The 19,896-nt window shown below is 33.0% G+C and overlaps 1 protein-coding gene across 2 annotated transcripts in view; it reads right to left on the bottom strand.

The window, feature by feature from the left end:
- Window positions 1-14,408: 14,408 nt before the first annotated feature.
- LOC110096018 (uncharacterized protein At1g32220, chloroplastic) overlaps window positions 14,409-19,896 on the bottom strand; it is a 28,317-nt gene continuing 22,829 nt past the window's right edge. For both annotated transcript variants that reach the window (XM_020821765.2, XM_020821764.2), the window contains 2 exons: window positions 15,601-15,692; window positions 14,409-14,866 (listed from right to left, as the gene is read on the bottom strand). In XM_020821765.2, coding sequence (XP_020677424.1) covers window positions 14,693-14,866; window positions 15,601-15,692 — 266 coding nt within the window. In that variant the 3' untranslated portion in view covers window positions 14,409-14,692. The remainder of the gene's footprint in view (window positions 14,867-15,600; window positions 15,693-19,896) is intronic.

Genomic DNA, 19,896 nt, shown 5'->3' with positions numbered 1-19,896 from the left:
AATGTTATGATTGGGAAAACTAAATTTATCCATAACCTTATTCAAGGAAATGCTAAATCTACTTAGGTTATGAGCTGTAAAATTTAATAATTCTATGGGAGGGTAGATTAATATCAAAATTGATCCCATCAAGGGAATAAAAAGAACTTGCTTTTGAAACATTATTAAGAAGAAAATCTTTTAAGAACTTCAAGAATGTGATAAGAAAAAATGAGTTTGTACATAGTTATGATTTTTTATAGATTTTTGCAAATCTACCGAAAAAGTAGATGTGTATCAAATGTGATTCCATTGATGAGATAGACAAAAGGAGATTCATAAAGTTCACCTCTAAAATAAATCATTGAAAATATTAAAAAAATACAACAAAACAAATCAAAGTTATACAATCATATTTTTTGCAAGGCTACCTCTGGTAGGGAAAATGATAAGATTTAGCCTTGATTAGTCATCATGTATAGTAGGAGATTAACTTTAAAAAACAAATTGGCCTTATCAAAGGATATGTAATGTCTCAATTTCTACATGGAAAAGATAACTAATACTTAATATTTCTTGATAGGAGAGTATTTCATTTTAGTAGGCATAAACCTATGATTGAGAGAATACAAGGCTTTTTATTTTTTAGAAATTTCCCTACAAACTCACTAAAGGTTGCTATATAGAGGATCAAAAGCTTTCTCGATATTGGCAATGTTAATATTGGAGGATTTAATAAATATTTCTCAATGTCATTAAATGCATCTTGGTACGATTTGTCCCAATTAAAATTATATATTTTTCTTTTCTCATGCTATAAATGGTTGACATTTATCTAAGTTGTTGAAGGTAAAATGCCTCAAAAAGCTAAGTCTCCCCTAACTAGATTTAATTTTAATAAAGTTAATTTTAATATCTCTATGAAGAATAAACCCCAAGAACATTCTTGAAGAGACTCCAAAAATATTTTCAACCAATACTTTTAATATAGTAAATTATAATTTTAAATCGAATATATAATTATCAATATGATTAGTTTTTATAATGATGTCATCTAAGTAACATTTGATCTCATAAGGTAACATATCATAAAAAATTTTGGTTTTTGTCCATTGATATGTGGTTCCAATATTTTTCAATCCAAAAAGAATAACCATATAACATTAAATGCCTACTAGGATTCTAAACATTGTGAATCATTCATCTTCAAAAACCATTTTAATTCTTTTTATCCATATAAGTTGTCCATGAAAGAGAACATTAAATTTATATATGCTTTATGGACCATCAATTTGGGATTGGCATAGAGAACTCACCTTTTGTGGATACCTCATTCAAGTCCTTGAATTTGATATAAACTTGAATCTTTCCAAGTTTCTTACAAATAGGAATGGTATTGGTAAGCTAGGTAGGATATACACTACAGGAAAAACGCTGAAAACCGGCGGTTTTTTCCGGCGGTTAGTGTAAAATTACCGGCGGTTTTTTACGTTACCGGCGGTCTAACGGCGGTTTGGTAACCGCCGATAAAAACGGCGTAGGAAACCAATTCCGACGGCTTTTTACCGGTGGTTTATTTTTGCGGCGGTTTTCCGGCGGCCCGTACCGCCGGTGACCACCGAAATTTTAACCGTCGGTCTTTCGGCGGTTCGGCCGCCGGTACCTATAAACCGCCGGTTCAAACCGTCAGTATAGGCCATTTTTCCTGTAGTGATAACTCCTTACGAATGAATTCACATTAATCAAGTTCTTAATCTATTAAATAACCAGTTTTTCAATGTCAGGTGGATCCTCCTAGGTGATTGCTTAATTGTATCAATCTCAAGATTGATCGATAAGATGGGAGAGATTATCTTATAAACTAAATCTGATGTCTTACAATAACTTCAAGTAAAATCATCCTAATACTAAGACTTGATCTCTTTGAGTAATTTATTAATAAATGCAAGATGATGATCACACTATGTATCAAGATTCATCTCAATCAATTCATCAAAAGTAGATGAATTATCTTCTCCTTACTCCAGAGATGCATTTGTAATCTTAAGAGTGTCCTCAAAGTCAATGAAATCTTTGGATGAACTAACCTGATAGGCAGAACTAAACTACAACAAGCATGAAATATCCTACTTCTTTTAAACTTTAGTTTCTTATTGAAATATTATCCTCAATGCTTATTAATGGATTAAAATTTCATTGCCTCATGTGTAATAATTAAACTATCTTCAAGATAGAATATTATTTTTCATGAATCTAATGACCAAAGGAGATTAAAAATAAGGAACTAGTGCATCTTTCATTTTATTATTAAAATGTTACTCACAACAAGAGTAACATCAATGGGATGCACAATATACTATAAAATAAACTTGGAACATTTACAATATCTCATAAGAGCTATGTAAATAAACTTAAAAGTAGACAATGTTGGCCTCTCTTTTGCTTAAACACTTTGGTCAAGGAGTTGACCTGGTCAAATTGACCAAGCCAGACCCCAAGATCACCTCCCTTGGATCCCAGGGGTCAAACTGAGTCTGTTGAGCCTAGACCCCTACCGTGGGTCAACCTGGTTGACCAGGTCAACCTAGGTTGAACCATTTAGCCCATTTGAGCCCAAATCAAATTCAATTCAATCCCAAGGATTCTTAGACTCAACCCTCCACCTATTTAGGTCTAATAGACCATGTTGATTGGGTCAACCCTAGCTCAATTTGGTCAAATTAGGCCTAATTGGGTCAAATCCTTTCTCATTCAAATCCAAGTTAAGTTCAACCCTATCCTTGGCTCAAACTCCTATCCCTTTGAATTATTTGACCAGGTTGACCAAGTCAACCCTTGAATTGGTCAACCCAAGTCTCCATTAGGTCAATCTGACCTATTCCACGACCAATTGAGGCTAGTTTCCCTCCTAATTAGCTATAGATCTAATCCTAGTCATCCACCTTAGTAGGCCTAGGGTTATAAATATGCTTTTTAGGGTTCATAGTAAGGACTATTGATTTTATCTCTCTCTCCAAGGTCTCCCAAGCTGAAATTTTTGGCGTGCAAGCTCCCCTCACCCTTCTCCACTCTTTTCAAGTCAAACTCCGCCAGTCAAGGCCGCAGCCAACGAGATCTCCGGCGACCCAATACCACAATACTTCCAAAGAGAATTCTCGTTGATCCAAGGCATTTGAGACCGCAATTTCCACTATAATTTGGAGCGTGGACAGTCTTCAAGTGCAACAAGCCTTTATATGAATTAATCCATCGATAAAATCTCAACCCTAGTCTATGACACTTATGATTAAATAGCAATAAGCACATTTTAGTTCAAGAAAACTAATCCCCATGAATGCTCTTCATGTCTAGGTGTGGTGTTTAAAATTTCATTTAATTTGCTCAAGTGGATCAAGAGAACGAGGCGATTATCGCTTTAGGGATTCGGTCCGAGCGCTCTCATGCATGGGGCAGATCCTGGACCGTTGAATCCGCAATCAATGGTCCAGATCTTGGTGTAACATCCTCCAGATCCATCCCGCGGTCCGCTCGTTCGCTGAATTGGGCTATCCGACTCGATTAGAGTCGTCTGCTCGAATTAGCAGAGGAACGGACGGCTCTTAACCACGCTGACGTGCTTAAGTGATTGTCGTGTTAGCGGCAATGATTGCCATGATTATTATGTCAATGATTGTTGGCAGTGCAATCATTGTGCCACCACACAATCATTGGTCGTGGTTTGAATGGGCGAACCCGAGTGTGCCAAGTGTCACCTCGAGAGTCGTCGCAGCCTTTTTATATTAAAAGTAATTTTTAATCTTTTTTAAATGTTTTTTAAATAATTTTTACTATATAATTAATATAAATTATTTTTAAAATAAAAAAGATACATAATATATACTATTATTTTCAAAAAAGTATTTTCCTAAATTTAAAAATAATATTAGCCATTTATTATTATTATTATTATTGAGTCTTTATGTATTGAGGGGTATGTTGGCAAGATCACCGAGCATAACACTCAGTTTCTCTGTTGACTCGTACTATACGATCACAATCATACTGTATGATCCCTATCATACTAATGATTTTGATCATACAATATGATCAATTATTTCAAAAAAAATAAAAAAAGTGTTTAATTAAATTAATCAAATAAAATATAGCATGACTAATCATACTATATGACCTTTGATCATACATGATGATATATTGTTTGGATAAATACCCACTCTTGAATCTAAGTTTCCAAATTTAGGAAAATTTTGATTTTAAAATGTGGTCTAATCCTGTTGTACAAACACATTTGTTTTGCATGATTATTAATTGATGTTGCCTAATTTAGATCGTTGATCAAGCAATCAAATCAGGATCAAATAATGATTGAAATTCATAATGTATGAACTAAATCATCTAGTATGATTTAACATAACATTCAATGGATGAACTATGATTCATCTAGGATGACCCTTGGTCTTATTCAATCGATCATATTGTATGATTTATATCATACAGTGTGATTTAATAAAACTTAAAAATGGGTGTTCAACTAATCATACAATATGATACATACTTCTTATTATACGATTAGTGCATTAAAAAAAAAATAGGGTTTCATTTAAATAGCCCAGTTTGATTCTTTTTATAATAAGCATGTGTGAGGCGAGTAATCAGAATTATTTTCCCCTAAGAGAGAGTCCTTTAGAGAGCGAGATAGGTTTCTCCTTGCTTAAGAGAGTTTGTCCATCCACTTGAGAGAGAGAAGATGAGGTTGAGAGGTTGTACCTTAAGAAATCAAGGGTTTTGTGAGGGAGTTCACATTGTTGTTCTTGTCATCTTGCACCTTAATCCTCCAAGTTGTAATTTTGGAGCTCTTGGAGGAAGTTTTATTTGGTTCGGTCGACCGAATGAGAGAAACATTCGGTTCGCAGGCAAAAATCCTGCGGTACCGAGGTGTACCGAGTTTTTTGAAAAACTCGGTACACCTCGGTACCGCGGGATTTTTGCCTGCGAACCGAATGTTTCTCTCATTCGGTCGGAGGACGTAATAATTGTTCCTCTTGGAGAGGAGCTTTAGGGAAGATGGCATTGGGTGAGAGACTTGTGACTAGCTGAGGAGGCAATGAGAGTGGCATCTCTATCATTGTGAGGAGAAGAAATATGGAGTAGCATCTTTGTCATTGCGATGAGTAGAATGAGGGAGTGACATCTCCACCATTGCTAGAACCAGAAAGAGGGCATTTAGGCTTTCCGAAAGGAAGAGCTTATAAAGATCATTCTCCACTTGGGAATGGAGAAGAGCTTCTCCGCTTTGATGAGGGAAAAATGAGCATTTGCTGGAGAAATTTTAAAGAGGAGGATATTTGCAGAGTGGATGTAGGTTAAGTTTCATTAAACCACTATAAAATCTCAGTTTGCATTTTCTTTTACTTTTCTGCACTTTATTTCTTGCAAATTCTATTATCTAAGGATTTGTGGTTTTAAACTATTGTAATTCAATTCAAGAAATATTTTCAAAATAAAGTTTTCATAAATTTTCTATTAATTAAAATATTTATTTTGAATTACTTTCAAATTAATCTTAAGTAATTTTATTGCTTTAAAATAATTAAAAAATATATTTTTAACACTTCTCTCTTTAAAGTTATATTGTTATTTTCAAAATCATTTTTCATTGCACATTATATCATTCCTTTTCAATCTAGATATTAGGATTGGTTTGTTTACTTTCTTTATGCATTCCATGCATGTTATCCCAATGGTTAGTCATTGACTTTGATTTAAAACCTCTTGAACGTAGAGACACCATAAGGATAATAATTAAGGACTCGTCTAGGATTTAATCTGCCCTCAATGGTTGATCGTATGTAGGATTTAATCTGCCCTCCCATTGGCCCGCTTGCAAAGAGCATGGAGGCCTGCGATCATTTCTATCCCCCGGGGTGGAGCGGTTGTGTACCCTCTGCACTCTACAGCCAGCGGATCCCTTTCGGAGGTCCACAGACATAAATGATGTACTAATATTTTAGAGATCCCACGATAAATGCATTGAAGTAGGATCAATACTTGAAATCTCATCCAACAGGCCATGTGTGCCAAAATAAGAGGCTTAGAAAACTAGAAGCATCAAAGTATAGAATAATATTGTCATATAAATCACCTCCATGTTTTGTGCTCCTAAGTTGTGATGCCTCTTGAGAGAATTCATTCTCTTCGTCAACGTGATGAGTCTCCTTCTTAGTATCACTAGAAGAACTATAGTGTAATACAATCTAACTTGAAGAGAACATATAAAAGCTATCATTATTGACATCTAATCTTGAAGATATAGAATATCATCATTGTCCTATAGTAATCATATCAAATCCTCTTTTAGTGGAGAAAAAGCATGAAGGCAAATATTTTTATTTAGTTAAAATTTGGTTGAGTAATCTAGTGGATCAACTAGATCTTAAGCATAAATATCAAGCATCATATATTTGTCTTTTTCATATATGAAAAAGGATTTAAGATCACCCAAAATGAAAAACTCCACTGGTGTAAGGTTGAAGGTATGATCATGTACTAATGTAACCATGGAAATCCAAAGGAATCACAAAATGATGTATTAGTATTATTGAAATGAAACTTGCCTTCAATTTTAAACTCATAGAATTTTAAAGCTAAGGTAATAGAACCAAGTGTCAATTGGATCTTTCCATTTTCATGTAGCATCAAATAGTTTAAACACATTTGTATATTCAAAGATAAAAGCTCAAAGTATGAACAATCACAAAATTAATTAAGAACCTAGGGTCTGCTAATATGCAATTCAACATATTATTATACGCATGCATCAACATAAATAGGTTGATAATGATTTATAATTTTCAAAAGTAGAGGGTCATTTATGAGTGATATTAAGGACAACATTGGTAGGTAAATATTCTATCAATTTCTAGTCAATGAAGTAGGCTTGAAAAAAAAACTTAGTCTCAAGGAGTGCTTTAATTAGAATTTCACAAATCTTAAGGGTTAGCAAAATAGCATTGCAAATAATCATGAAAGTGGGACGCTTTTCAAATGAGCTAGAATATTATAGTCCACCTTAGGGTGTACGATAAACATTTTTTACTTATCATTTTCTTGAATTGCTTTAGTAGTAAGTTCATCAAGATCTTCGGTTATAATATTTTTACCCTTTTCTTACACAGTGGGCTTAGGAGGTTGGGTTTGAAGAGATTTCACACTTCTTTTGAACTTATTGAATATGATATAGCAAATCCTCATTTTCTGTTATTTGATAATTTTTAATATGAATATTAGGTTCTTCAACTTCATATGTTTCTTTATGAATAAAGTATTTGCAGTATTTTTATTTGAATTTGACTTTAAAATTTATTCATTGCTAGAAGACTTACTGACATTTAAATCTAAATAACAAACACTATTAGTAAGGGTAAGCTAGGTTTCCTTCTTTATCATCCATATCAGCATTAGAAGTATGTGTAATACAAATAGAAGAAAAGAAAAGTACTCAAAGATTGAATGATTGATTTCATTATTATTAAAATTTGTAGGAACTTAGTGGTACTATAGAAATAGTATTTGATTATGTCAATAGATAAATTGGGATATATTGTACAATTGGAAATAAATTCAGTACATGGTTGGATCCCATTAGAACTACAAATGTAATTAATGAAATACATGTACTATTTTATATCAAACCTTGAGGTGTCATAAGGAATGAAGATACAAACACAATATTATATGTAATCCAATTTGGAGTTGATAACACAACCATAGTAATAATTGGAAAATTAGTTGTATATTTTGACCAATAAGGTAGACAAATCACCAACTATGTCAACTCATTCATCTTGTAATATTGGGATAAAGTGAATTAACAAAGACTGCCCTAATGGCTTCTCTAGGAATTGCTCAAGAATGTCATTCTTTCTAGATTTGTGTTGACATTCAAGAAATTTCTTCAAAATAATAAAATCCTTAATAGCATGTCCCAAATATATGTGAATGGATAATAAGTATGATTGTTAGTTTTTTTTGACTTCGTTAAACTTCTTCATTGATGGTAGTTTAATGCCTAACTGTATCAGTATATTAAAAATCTTATTTAATATGCTTTTATAAATGAATATGCTTGATTAAACCTTACCTGAAAAGTGATATGAGACTTTCTGGATAGAGAAGGTAGAAGAGTATGTTTAGCTGGCTCAATAGTAGCTATGAATTTCTTCTTACCCTTATTAATAAAAGTAGAAACAATAGTAGTTTCATTGATCTTCTTGGGCATTATAGACTGAAATACTTTATTCTTTCACTTCTCATGAGAACTATCCTCATTCAGTATCAATGATGATGTCTTACCTTGAAGGCTAGTTTCTTTAGTAAGCAATTTTTGAAATATGTGACAAAAAATGAAAGTTTCAAAAGTATAAAAATAGGACATGTATTCAAACCAATTGATAGATCTACTATGTTGTTTTCAAGTAGTGGTGACTCACACTTCATAACTAGATTTTTCCCCCTCAAAATAATTTTTTAAAAAAAAAATCTACAAGTGTTTATATTGGATAGATATTAGATCATGTAAGTTGACCTATTTATAAAGACTTCTTTTAACTCATTGAATATCTTAAAAAAATTGTTCGAGAGATTTTCATACCACTCAAATGTGAATCATGATAAATATGTCACAATTAGATAAACTACAAGAGCATCATTACTGCCAAAATTATAATATTATGCTTTATACTAAGCGTTGGTGAGGGTTTTCAATGCAATCAAAGGAAGAAGGAGAAAATCTATTAGGATAGAGAGTTACTTTGTACTACTCTAAATAAGGTCATTCCTTATAAATAGTAGACTTTCCTTGCTAGCATGTCATTATATCCATGACTTAGATCTCAACCAAATAGTATGTAGTTGCTTTAGTGAGAGGTGTAGCATGAGGTAATGTAGAAGATATAAAAGGAACTACAACTACAGTTGGGGCTATAGGAAGAAAACATGTCTCCATAATAACCGCTATGAATCGTACAACTAGAGTAGGCTATAGAAAAATTGGTCAATAGCAAAACTTTTTGTACAGGGACATACAGATGTACAAGTTAGGCATCCATCAATATCATCTTAGTAGAAACTCTAGTAGAACAAGCTAAATAGAACGTAGAGTAGTCATTTATTTTATCAATTTTTCCATTATAGCAATCATTTAACCAATTTACTCTAGAAATTTTTTGGATTAAAGTATTTTCTATTTAATGAAATTCTAAAGGATAAGCAAATCTTAGTCATCATTAAAGCTTGATGGCTCTCCATGATTGTCCTTAGCAGATACTTCTTAAGAAGAATTTTGAGATAAATCCTAAGAAGGTTCACTTCAATGACAACCTCCTCTACCCTATCTCTCGATCATCATAATATCTGCAATGGAGTTTTTAGAATAAATCATGTTATCATCATAAAGATCATCCAAATCTTTGAGATTTTCTTCTAACATATGATTGTGAGTATCATACTTTAGAAGGGAATAATCAATAAAAGCTTCATCAAATAATGCCTTGCTTGACACATTAGATGGAGAAGACATTGGTTCAATAATAGATTTCCCTTTTAAGTGAGTTGGTGTGGGAATAGTCTTATGGAGACTAATAAGAGAATTTTGAATAAAACTCCCAGGATATTTGATAAAAGAGTCCTTCCCAACCCACTTCAAACTAGTAAATGGGGTAAGAGTGGGAACAATCACAAGTGACTTATGAGAAGTTTTTTTTTTTTTTTTTGGCTCCCACCTGCACTTTGTAAGGGTTCATAGAGGAGAAGTTTTTTTTTTCTTTTAATGTTTTTAACATTAATAAGTTGCTTAAAATGTGTAGATGAAAAGTACTACTACCTAAGATTATTTCATTTCTTATTAACATCAATTGTATAAATTTATATTTGAAGTCTGTAAGCACAACTTGTTGTTTTGATGAGTCCAAACATTATTGGTTAGATCACGTATTATTCTATGCAATTTATGTTAGTTATTTTTGTGCTACTAATATTTCAGGTTCAACATACAAGGAGGCAAGTCAAAGAAGAACTCAAGAATTATAGCATTAAGACCAATAAAAACTTATAATAAGAGTATGCATTTTCTTTTTCTTGAGTCTTTATGTATTGAGGTGCATGTTGGCAAGATCACCGAGCATAACACTCGGTTTCTTTGTTGACTCGTAATATACGATCACAATCATACTGTATGATCCCAATCATACTAATGATTTTGATCATACAATATGATCAGTTATTTCAAAAAAATAAATAAAGTGTTTAATTAAATTAATCAAATAAAAATATAGCATAACTATACTGACCTTTGATCGTACATGATGATCTATTAGTTTGATAAATACCCACTCTTGAATCTAAGTTTCCAAATTTAGGAAAATTTAAATTTTAAAATGTGGTCTAATCGTGTTGTACGAACACATTTGTTTTGCATGATTATTAATTGATGTTGCCTAATTTAGACCGTTGATCAAGCAATCAAATCAGGATCAAATAATGATTGAAATTCATAATGTATGAACTAAATGATCTAGTATGATTTAACATAACATTCAATGGATGAACTATGATTCATTTAGGATGACCCTTGGTCTTATTCAATCGATCATATTGTATGATTTATATCAAAGAGTGTGATTTAATAAAACTTAAAAATGGGTGTTCAACTAATCATACAATATGATACATACTTCTTACTATATGATTAGTGCATTAAAAATAAAAAAAGTAGGGTTTCATTTAAATAACCCAGTTTGATTCTTTTTATAATAAGTGTGTGTAAAGCGAGTAATCAGAATTATTTTCTCCTAAGAGAGAGTCCTTTAGAGAGCGAGAGAGATTTCTCCTTGCTTAAGAGAGTTTGTCCATCCACTTGAGAGAGAGAAGATGAGGTTGAGAAGTTGTATCTTAAGAAGTCAAGGGTTCTGTGAGGGAGTTCACATTGTTGTTCTTGTCATCTTGCACCTTAATCCTCCAAGTTGTAATTTTGGAGCCCTTGGAGAGGAGCTTTAGGGAAGATGTCATTGGGTGAAAGACTTGTGACTAGCTGAGGAGGCTAGGGGAGCGGCATCTTTATCATTGTGAGGAGAAGAAGTAGGGAGCAGCATCTTTGTCATTACGAGTAGAATGAGGGAGTGGCATCTCCACCATTGGGAGAACCAGAAAGAGGGCATTTAGGCTTTTCGAAAGGAAGAGCTTATAAAGATCATTCTCCACTTGGGAATGGAGAAGAGCTTCTCCGCTTTGATGAGGGCAAAATGAGCATTTGCTAGTGAAATTTTTAAAGAGGAGGATCTTTGCAGAGTAGATGTAGGTAAACCACTATAAAATCTCAGTTTGCATTTTATTTTACTTTTCTGCACTTTATTTCTTACAAATTCTATTATCTAAGGATTTGTGGTTTTAAACTATTGTGATTGAATTCAAGAAATATTTTCAAAATAAAGTTTTCATAAATTTTCTATTAATTAAAATATTTATTTTGAATTACTTTCAAATTAATCTTAAGTAAATTTATTGCTTAAAAAAAAAAAAAATATTTTTACCACTTCTCTCTTTAAAGTTATATTTTTATTTTGAAAATCACTTTTCATTGCATATTATAACATTCCTTTTCAACCCCCCACCCACCCCCACCCCTTTGCCACGACACTTTCAAAGTACACCACTCCTAGCTAAGTAAACAGTCACAACATAAATTATAAAAGGTACAAGTAATATATTTACATATTCAATAGCATGAATAGCACTCTAAGGTACATATATAACAAAAGTTAATTATTTGGTGGACCCTATGTATGTACAAATCTTATGCCATATTACTGGTATAGGGTAATAAGTGAAATCCTATAGGACTTGGCAACAAGTGGAAGAAACTAATAAAATCAAATGTTGGCCAACTATTGACTCTTTACTGGGAATGGTTGAGATCACTTACTGAATCTTTCTCACAAGAGCATGTTAAGTCTTCTCAATAATGTGAATAACATGATGTGTGAAGTACATAACATCCCTAGCTAGTGAAGGACAACTCCATATTATCTCAGTTGGCTTTTATAGCCATAAAATTTATCAAAATATTAAACTTGTTTGGGGTAATAGAAATATCAGAAATAAGAGACATAGACAACTTATATTGATGTTATTAATTAATATTATGCATGTAGTTGTTTGTTTCTGGTATGTCTGGTTCTCTAGTGAATTTATGGCTCTCATACTATCTAGAAACATGTACAAAATGAGTGTCTAACTGATGAAGTGTGCCCATGATGTGGTAAGAGAATCTTCAAAATGGGTTTAAAAGGGACCACCTACAAATCTCTATAACATAATCAAATAAACATGAAAACACAAATGGGAGACCATATAATTTAATAAAGATGGAAGAACTAATACGCTGAAGAACATTGGGTCTCGCCTCTCAATGATAGAGGTTATTATCACTAACAGGAATTGTAGTACTAACTAAAATTGGAGTAGGTTTATGAGCACCACTAAATGCTCTACTCCCCTTCCTTTGGAGAGGGGACAAAGCAAGCTTTGTAGGTGTAGGATCACTTACAGTAACCCTTTTATGATGGTATCGGTCCCAAAAATTATATGTATATATCTCAACATGGATAGTAACCTAAGGCTAAGTTTTACCCAAGAAAAAGATTTGATTGTAACATTCTTGTATGTTATATACAAACAAAAACATCACCAATCATTGGTTGTAGAAAGAAAAAAAAAATCATATTTAAAAGAGTAACACTCAAATGTGTAAAAAAATGAAGCATCAATTTACCCACATGTGGCTATGAGAATTGAAATGCCTTGGAGAGAAGGATTGGAAGATAAGAAGTACTTATCTCAACCCATATAAAACACTTAAGATAAATCATATTATCTAAATCAAGAAGAGAATTTGGGTTGATCATTCTCCTAAAAGGTATCTGCTCCTTCAGAACACCTCCAAGAGAAACAATTGATATTTGAAATACTCTTGTATCGTGATTTGTTTGGGTTAACATCAAGGATAGACAATAATTCAAAGCCTATTATCTTACTAGGAAATTTATGCTTTGAATGAGTTAGTCTACAAGAGAGACTAAATCACTATAACAAAGTGAGATGGCTATTTCTTTGCATAAAAAAACTTGAGGAATGAAAATCTTTGAATCATCAAGAAGTCAAAAGAAATATAAAAGGGCTCAAGGGGTAGACAAGTTCTAAGTTACGGATAAGGCAAAAATAATCTATTTAAAACTTCATGAGTTCATCATCTCATGTTATCAATTTTAAAATCACTTAGTTGTAAAGGTAGTCGACTCAACCTAGTCATAAGACACTATCAACAACTATGAATTACATCATCTTGGCCTCAAAATCTCAAATTGCAAAAAAAAAAAAAAGCATGGTTTTTAGATAGTTGAATTCTAAGAGGTAGATTGAAATGACACGGGACTTATAATCCTCAGTGGTATGAAGAAGACCAACAAAATACAGGGAAATGAGATAAAGTCCAATCATACACAAATAAACCTACTATGTCAAATTTACACTTCTATCTTCTAGAGTTGTGGTCCACATAAGTACAATACAAACTCCTAAATCAATAGAAAAATAAGATTGACAATAGAATAAAAAGTTAGGGGATCCTTCTGCTCTTAGTGCTTGCCACTTCAGTTAAGTTGAGTATGCTTTGTTCTGGCTTTTCTTGGGTAATACTAGATCATCTTGAGTACTTCCAATCCTGTTTAATTCTTAGTTCTCCTGTATCTATATCATTTGGAGCTGAAAGGAACCTCTGCTTGTACCTAATTGCATGCATTATGCTTTTCTAGACTAAAATAGAGTAGTTTTTTTTTCTTCTTTTTTTTCTTTTTTTTACAAAATAGGAAGTGTTAGAAAAGCAAAAAAACTAAGCAACATATATAAATTTAATAGTGTTAAAATAAATATAAAACTTCTATAAATTTAATAAAGACAGAATAAAATATTTTTAAAAGCTTTAGCCTTATATATGATCCAAATTAATTCTAATTAAGAAAATAAATTAAGAAAATATAACCTATTTTATTTATATTCAAACATTTATATGATATATGATTATAATAAAATGCCATCATCAAAAAAATTATCATCTGATAATAATAATCAATCTATCATGACCATAAATCCTCTCTAGGGTTACAATTTAAAAAATAAAAGATTCAACTGGTTAAGGATAAATTATTAGGTCCAGTCACCAGACCTATTTTTAGGTCCAGATTAGGTCCAAACATCCACTAAAAATTTGTCATATGAACTACGCTTTGCCTGCACTTTGACTACGCTTTGACTGCACTTTGAAGAATAGATGCATTAGATTTTGCATATATTATGAAAGGTAGAGGAAGATCTAAAAAGAATTGATTAGAAAATATTACAAATAGTCTTTTTTATTAGATTTACATGAGAATTTGACTCCTAACAGAACACAATGGAGAAATAGGATTCATATAGCCGAACCAATGTAATGAGATAAATGTCCTCAAAGAACTTGAAAATAAAATTAACTTCATCTGAGCAGAAAGAAGCTCAAATTAAGAGCTCATCAGCAATTATTGATTGATCATTCAGACAAAAAGAACACATACTATGTTCATATAATCAGTTCCATATCCATTCTCACTGCCATGATTTTAAAAAAGCATCACTTCTGCTCACTGAAACGAAGAATGCCATAGACATCAACAATGCCTGGAGGGAAAACCTGGTCTGTTGCAGCCCTTACGGCAACTTTTGCTACAGCTGTTGCACTTACTGGTGGAGTGAGGAGAGGACCAAAAACTGGAACCTTATTTAGTGGCTTAGCATGTTGGAGGATCTGCAGCAAGTCAAATATAATTACATTGCATTCTAAACATATAAGAAATTTGAAATAATATTTCAAATAAGAGCAAAAAATAACAATTTAGGCTTTCGTTTGGGATAGCTTTCTTACTGCTGCTTAAAAAGGTTTTCTAGAAGAGGCTTTCTAGAAAGCCGTCACAAATGAAGCCTAAATTGGAATTATCTAAGGGTTCGTTTGGGACGGTTTTCTTACTGCTTCTCAAAGCAGCTTTCTAGTACAAATGAGAGATTATTCTATGCGGACACCGGACCGGATAACCGTCAAATACCCGCTTGGTACCGAGCGTCAGTACAGCACTCGGTACATTTATGGGGTGACGTGGTGTTTTTTTTTTTTTTGTCTCTGGATGATGTCCGGACTCCGCACAGAATAAAAATTCCCCAAACGATGCCTAAGTTTCAATGTCCAAATGTGGTTGGAGGCCTTAACCATCATAACATAGAGCATGTGATCAGAAAATTATGTTGATTCAATTAGATAAATATATAACATATGAAAATAATTTCTTGACATTCAAAAGATACATGAAAAGGAAGGTTTTTCATACAATACAAGTAATGCATAAAATACCAACTATAAATTTGAAGTTTAAAATATGCTTATTTATACATAACTTGATATAAATTCAAGTGAATAGAAGTATTTTAAATAGTCAATATGCATGTATATTATACAAGTATGATACATGAATATGCTAAAGGTTGTACCATTTCAAGTGGGGAGCCAATAACGCCTAAGGGTATCTTCATGCCCCCAACTTGGCGAGTCCCATATATGAATCCAGGTCTGAGAATCACACCTGCAAAAAAGAGTTTTATAAGGGATACTGCAGTGGTCTGGTTAACCAATCATTTCAATGAAAATGTAAATACTGAGCTGATGTCAAATGATCAGATAAGAAATATTTGGTATTAACAAAATATTGTTCAAGAGTATGCTAGTTATATAGGAATCAATTTTACGAGATACAATAAAATAATGGGAGAGAAACATACTAGTTACATTAGTTATGAAAACTCAGTTGGTTTTATGCCATAAAGATTTATTAAGAAAAATGATCTTTATGTAATTTATTGGGAAGGTATATGGTTGAGTACCATGAGAATTGAATCTTTATGCATAAAAAACGAGAAATGTGTGTCAAAGGTATATTTAAATTATTAAAAAATTGTATAATAGAATATTGTATAGTATCAAAAATAGTTGCGGAGGCGCAAACTTTTTTTTTTAATTTTAATAAAATTATATCAATAGATCAACATGGAGTCCATATCATTTTTAAATTGATTATGAAAGTGCTAACAAAAAATATTCAGTGCTGTGCCTTGGTATTTGAATTTCATAAAAGATAAATCTAACTAGTGAGAAATTTATTGAAATAAATGAGAAATTAGAATAATAATAATAATATTTTAAAAATAAATAGCCTAGAAGTAGTACAATAAAAACTAGGCAAATGATATGTAACTTTAATGGGTGTGATATTAACAAATAATTAGTATTATTAGAAGATAAACTGATATATATGTATGATAAATTTAAGCAACTTGAATCTATTATACAAAAGAATGGATATATATATATATATATAAGATTGAATGGTAAGAAAAGAGAAGCTCCTCGGGAGAAGAGGATATCATGAAAACTTTAATTTCATTTGGGATAGCTTTCTTACTACTTTCTAAAATAGCTTTTAATTACAAAAATTTCTTGAAGTAGAAATTATTACACTAAAAAGCTGCTTTAAAAGCAGCACAAAAACTATCCCAAATAAAGCCTTAATGATAAAAAAATCATCGATATCTTAGTTGTGTTTTGCAAAAATGAGAATTTATAGATAATTAAGTGACAAAACTAGAAACAATATCAAGAAATGACTATATTAGAGAAATAGTTGAAATGACATCTATTAATGTAGTAGTTGAAAATAAACTTGATTTGGGTAAGTACAACAAATGGTGGAAAATCCACCCATTAGATGCGTAAATAAAATTAATGTATGAGGATTAGGATAGAATAAGCCAATATCTCAATCAACAAAATTGAGGATTGTACTTCATTACAACATTACATTAGTTATTCAACAACCAACTTGACAGACCATTGTAATTTAAGTTCAACTATCTTGCCTCACAAGTCTTTTTTCTCTAGTTTACTTCGCAAATCTTGCATGCCAACCCATCCCCACCACCTTTTCCCACATGTACATTTTTTTGTTCCACATGGTAACAATATAAAACCAATAATTCCTAATAATAATTATGTCTACTACAAAACCTAACAACAGTCCCTCTACCCTCTGCCTCAATCCTGAGCATCCATCTCCAACAAATAGAAAAATCATAAGCCATTGGATTAGAACTCCCTCTATAAGTTGTAAAAAACTTATATATACATAGTTGTATAAATATGATCAATGCAGCGAAGAAATGTGTTGAATGAAAAATGTAATTCTTGCATCACTCGTCTCTCTTCTTCCCTCCTTTATTAACCCTCTTTGTTTTGCAATGATGCTACACTAGTTAAGTTTTCACAGTATCAAAGCACCAGTACCAAATAGTGACCTGCCGAACATCCTCACAATTCGCCATGAACCTCTCCACTTCCTCCTCAATAAACAATCCATCCATAGTAGGAGCTTTTCATGATTAGGGCGAGGTTCATATCCTGTCCCAGCTCAAATTCCAAATGATTAATGTTAAAAACATCGTTCATAGCCACACCTCGCAGTTGACATCCAATATCATAGAGATCCTAAGTTCTCAAAATATTCAAAACTGACAGGTTTGAAGGATTTCTTGATGACATTACAACATGCCCTTCAAAATAAGTACTAGATCATGATGGAACAATTAATCACAACCCACACTACAACCTCTGAATGTTCTACTCAGTTATTTTCGATTCTCTTCTCCCTTCCAACCTAAACCTTGACTCATGCTACGCCATTTAGTAAACCATTGACAAACATCTACTATCTACCAATTGCTCATCATTGAACTTAAAATGAATTAACACAATATTACAATGAAAGATCAAACTATGACCTAATATCTCTCAACCATCAAAGCTAAACTGGATGTGATAGTCGCATTCAATAGCACCTTAGATCCTGATTACATTATCTTATAAATATTGAACAGCCTATCATCTACCTACCACTTCTTGAAGAAGGCTATTAGCACCAACTAGGCATGTCAAAATAGGTTTCCGGGTCAAGTTTGAGCCCACCCTGAAACTGACCTGCCTTCAACTATCCCAACCCTAACTCGACCCAATTAACTAAACGGGTCACAAACGCATGCTTGAACTCGACTAGCCTCTAACCCACTTCAACCCAACTGGACCCGATGACCCGGCTAGAGTACGCTTAGCAAGCAAACGTTCGTGCGCAAGGGAAGGCAAGCTTATGCAGGGGCAGGCAAGCGCACGCAAGGGGAGGGTGAGCACACTCAAAGGAGGACGAGCGCAAGGCGACCCATGCCCAGGAGAAGGTCAATTATGGGTTACTTTCGGGTTTTTGGATTGACTCGAACCTAACCCAAAATTACAATCGAGTCATAATATGGAACCCGAACCCAACCTATTTTCCAAACGAGTTTACCCGAACCCAAAATTTTCGGGTCGGGTTAAATATTGACACCCCTAGCACTAACCATCAACCCCTTAATCTATATGACCTTTATTCTCTTCTCTATAGTGAATAGACCAATTTGGCTATGAAAGCTATGCGTGAGATACATATATCCTCAACGCTTGACCCCTGAACACCTCTTGCCACCACTCGTGGTCATGTCCATTCATGTACTCCAACCTCTCAGTTCAGTTTTGGCCGCCATACCCATCGAGGAGGTTACCACTCCAACTACTTTGACCATGGCGGTTTCAGCTTTCAACGAGGCATTAAATGTTGGTACAAAACTGACTTGAGCTACTAACCGCACAATATGAAGTCCCCAACTCTCCTAACCAACTCCTTCCCTACTATAAACTATAATCTCAACTCTGGTGCTACACCAGATCTTACATCTGACTCAAACCAACTGAAGCATCCAAAAGTCTACCACAACATGCAACAAATTGCTCTTGAAAATGGACAAACTCCAATCGCAATCACAAGAGAAGGCATTTTTCCTACAACGTATAAGCTTGTTGCTAATGGCTACAAAGGAAATAATTTGAAGATCAAACACCTACTCCAAGGTCCCGATAATTAAAGTCTGTAACATATTCATCTTTAAACACATCATCACAATTGATATCTACAAATCTCCTCACCACACCCATAGCACTTGATCTTGACATAGGTAGCTTGGATATTCACACCACACAACTTTATCCAACCTAGCAAAAAGCCAACATTCTTTATGTTTTTCCTCCCAAAAATTGCCATGTGACTCTTGTAAACTTGCAAAATGACATTATTTACCTTCTTCATTAGCAAGCAACACTAGATACAAACCATTGCAACTTATCCATTCTTATGTATGGGGGACCCTTTACTCATCCCCTCCGCTAAATATTTTAAATATTATGTTATAGTTGGATTACTCTCACTATCGTTGGGTATATCCTATGGTATGCAAATCAAAAACGATTACAAAATAAATGTAATTTAAAATTATGGTAGAGCATCAATTGAATTCACAACTCATCACTCTTTAATTTTATGATGGAGAATATACCAACAAATCCTTCCAACGTCTACTCAACCACTATGGCATAATACACTAACACAACTATCATTACACTACTGAACAAAAAGATTTGATCGAGCACAAGCATCTTCACATCATTGAAATCACTTTTTTATGCCAACATTCCTTAACATCTATGAGTTGATGCCCTAATCACCTAGGTCTATATCACCAATCGCAAGTCTTATTCCATCAAAAAAAAAATCCAACTATTATCACTTATAAATTTATGGCTGCAAGTGCCATCAACTTCTCCCACCAAACACCAATCACAAACTCATTCCCACAGTAAGACAGTAATTAGTT

This window comes from Dendrobium catenatum, unplaced genomic scaffold (assembly GCF_001605985.2).
Source record: "Dendrobium catenatum unplaced genomic scaffold, ASM160598v2 fragScaff_scaffold_133, whole genome shotgun sequence".
Taxonomy (NCBI): Eukaryota; Viridiplantae; Streptophyta; class Magnoliopsida; order Asparagales; family Orchidaceae; genus Dendrobium; species Dendrobium catenatum.
The sequence above is the reverse complement of the archived record's forward strand: the minus strand, read 5'-3'. Positions and strand labels throughout refer to the sequence as shown.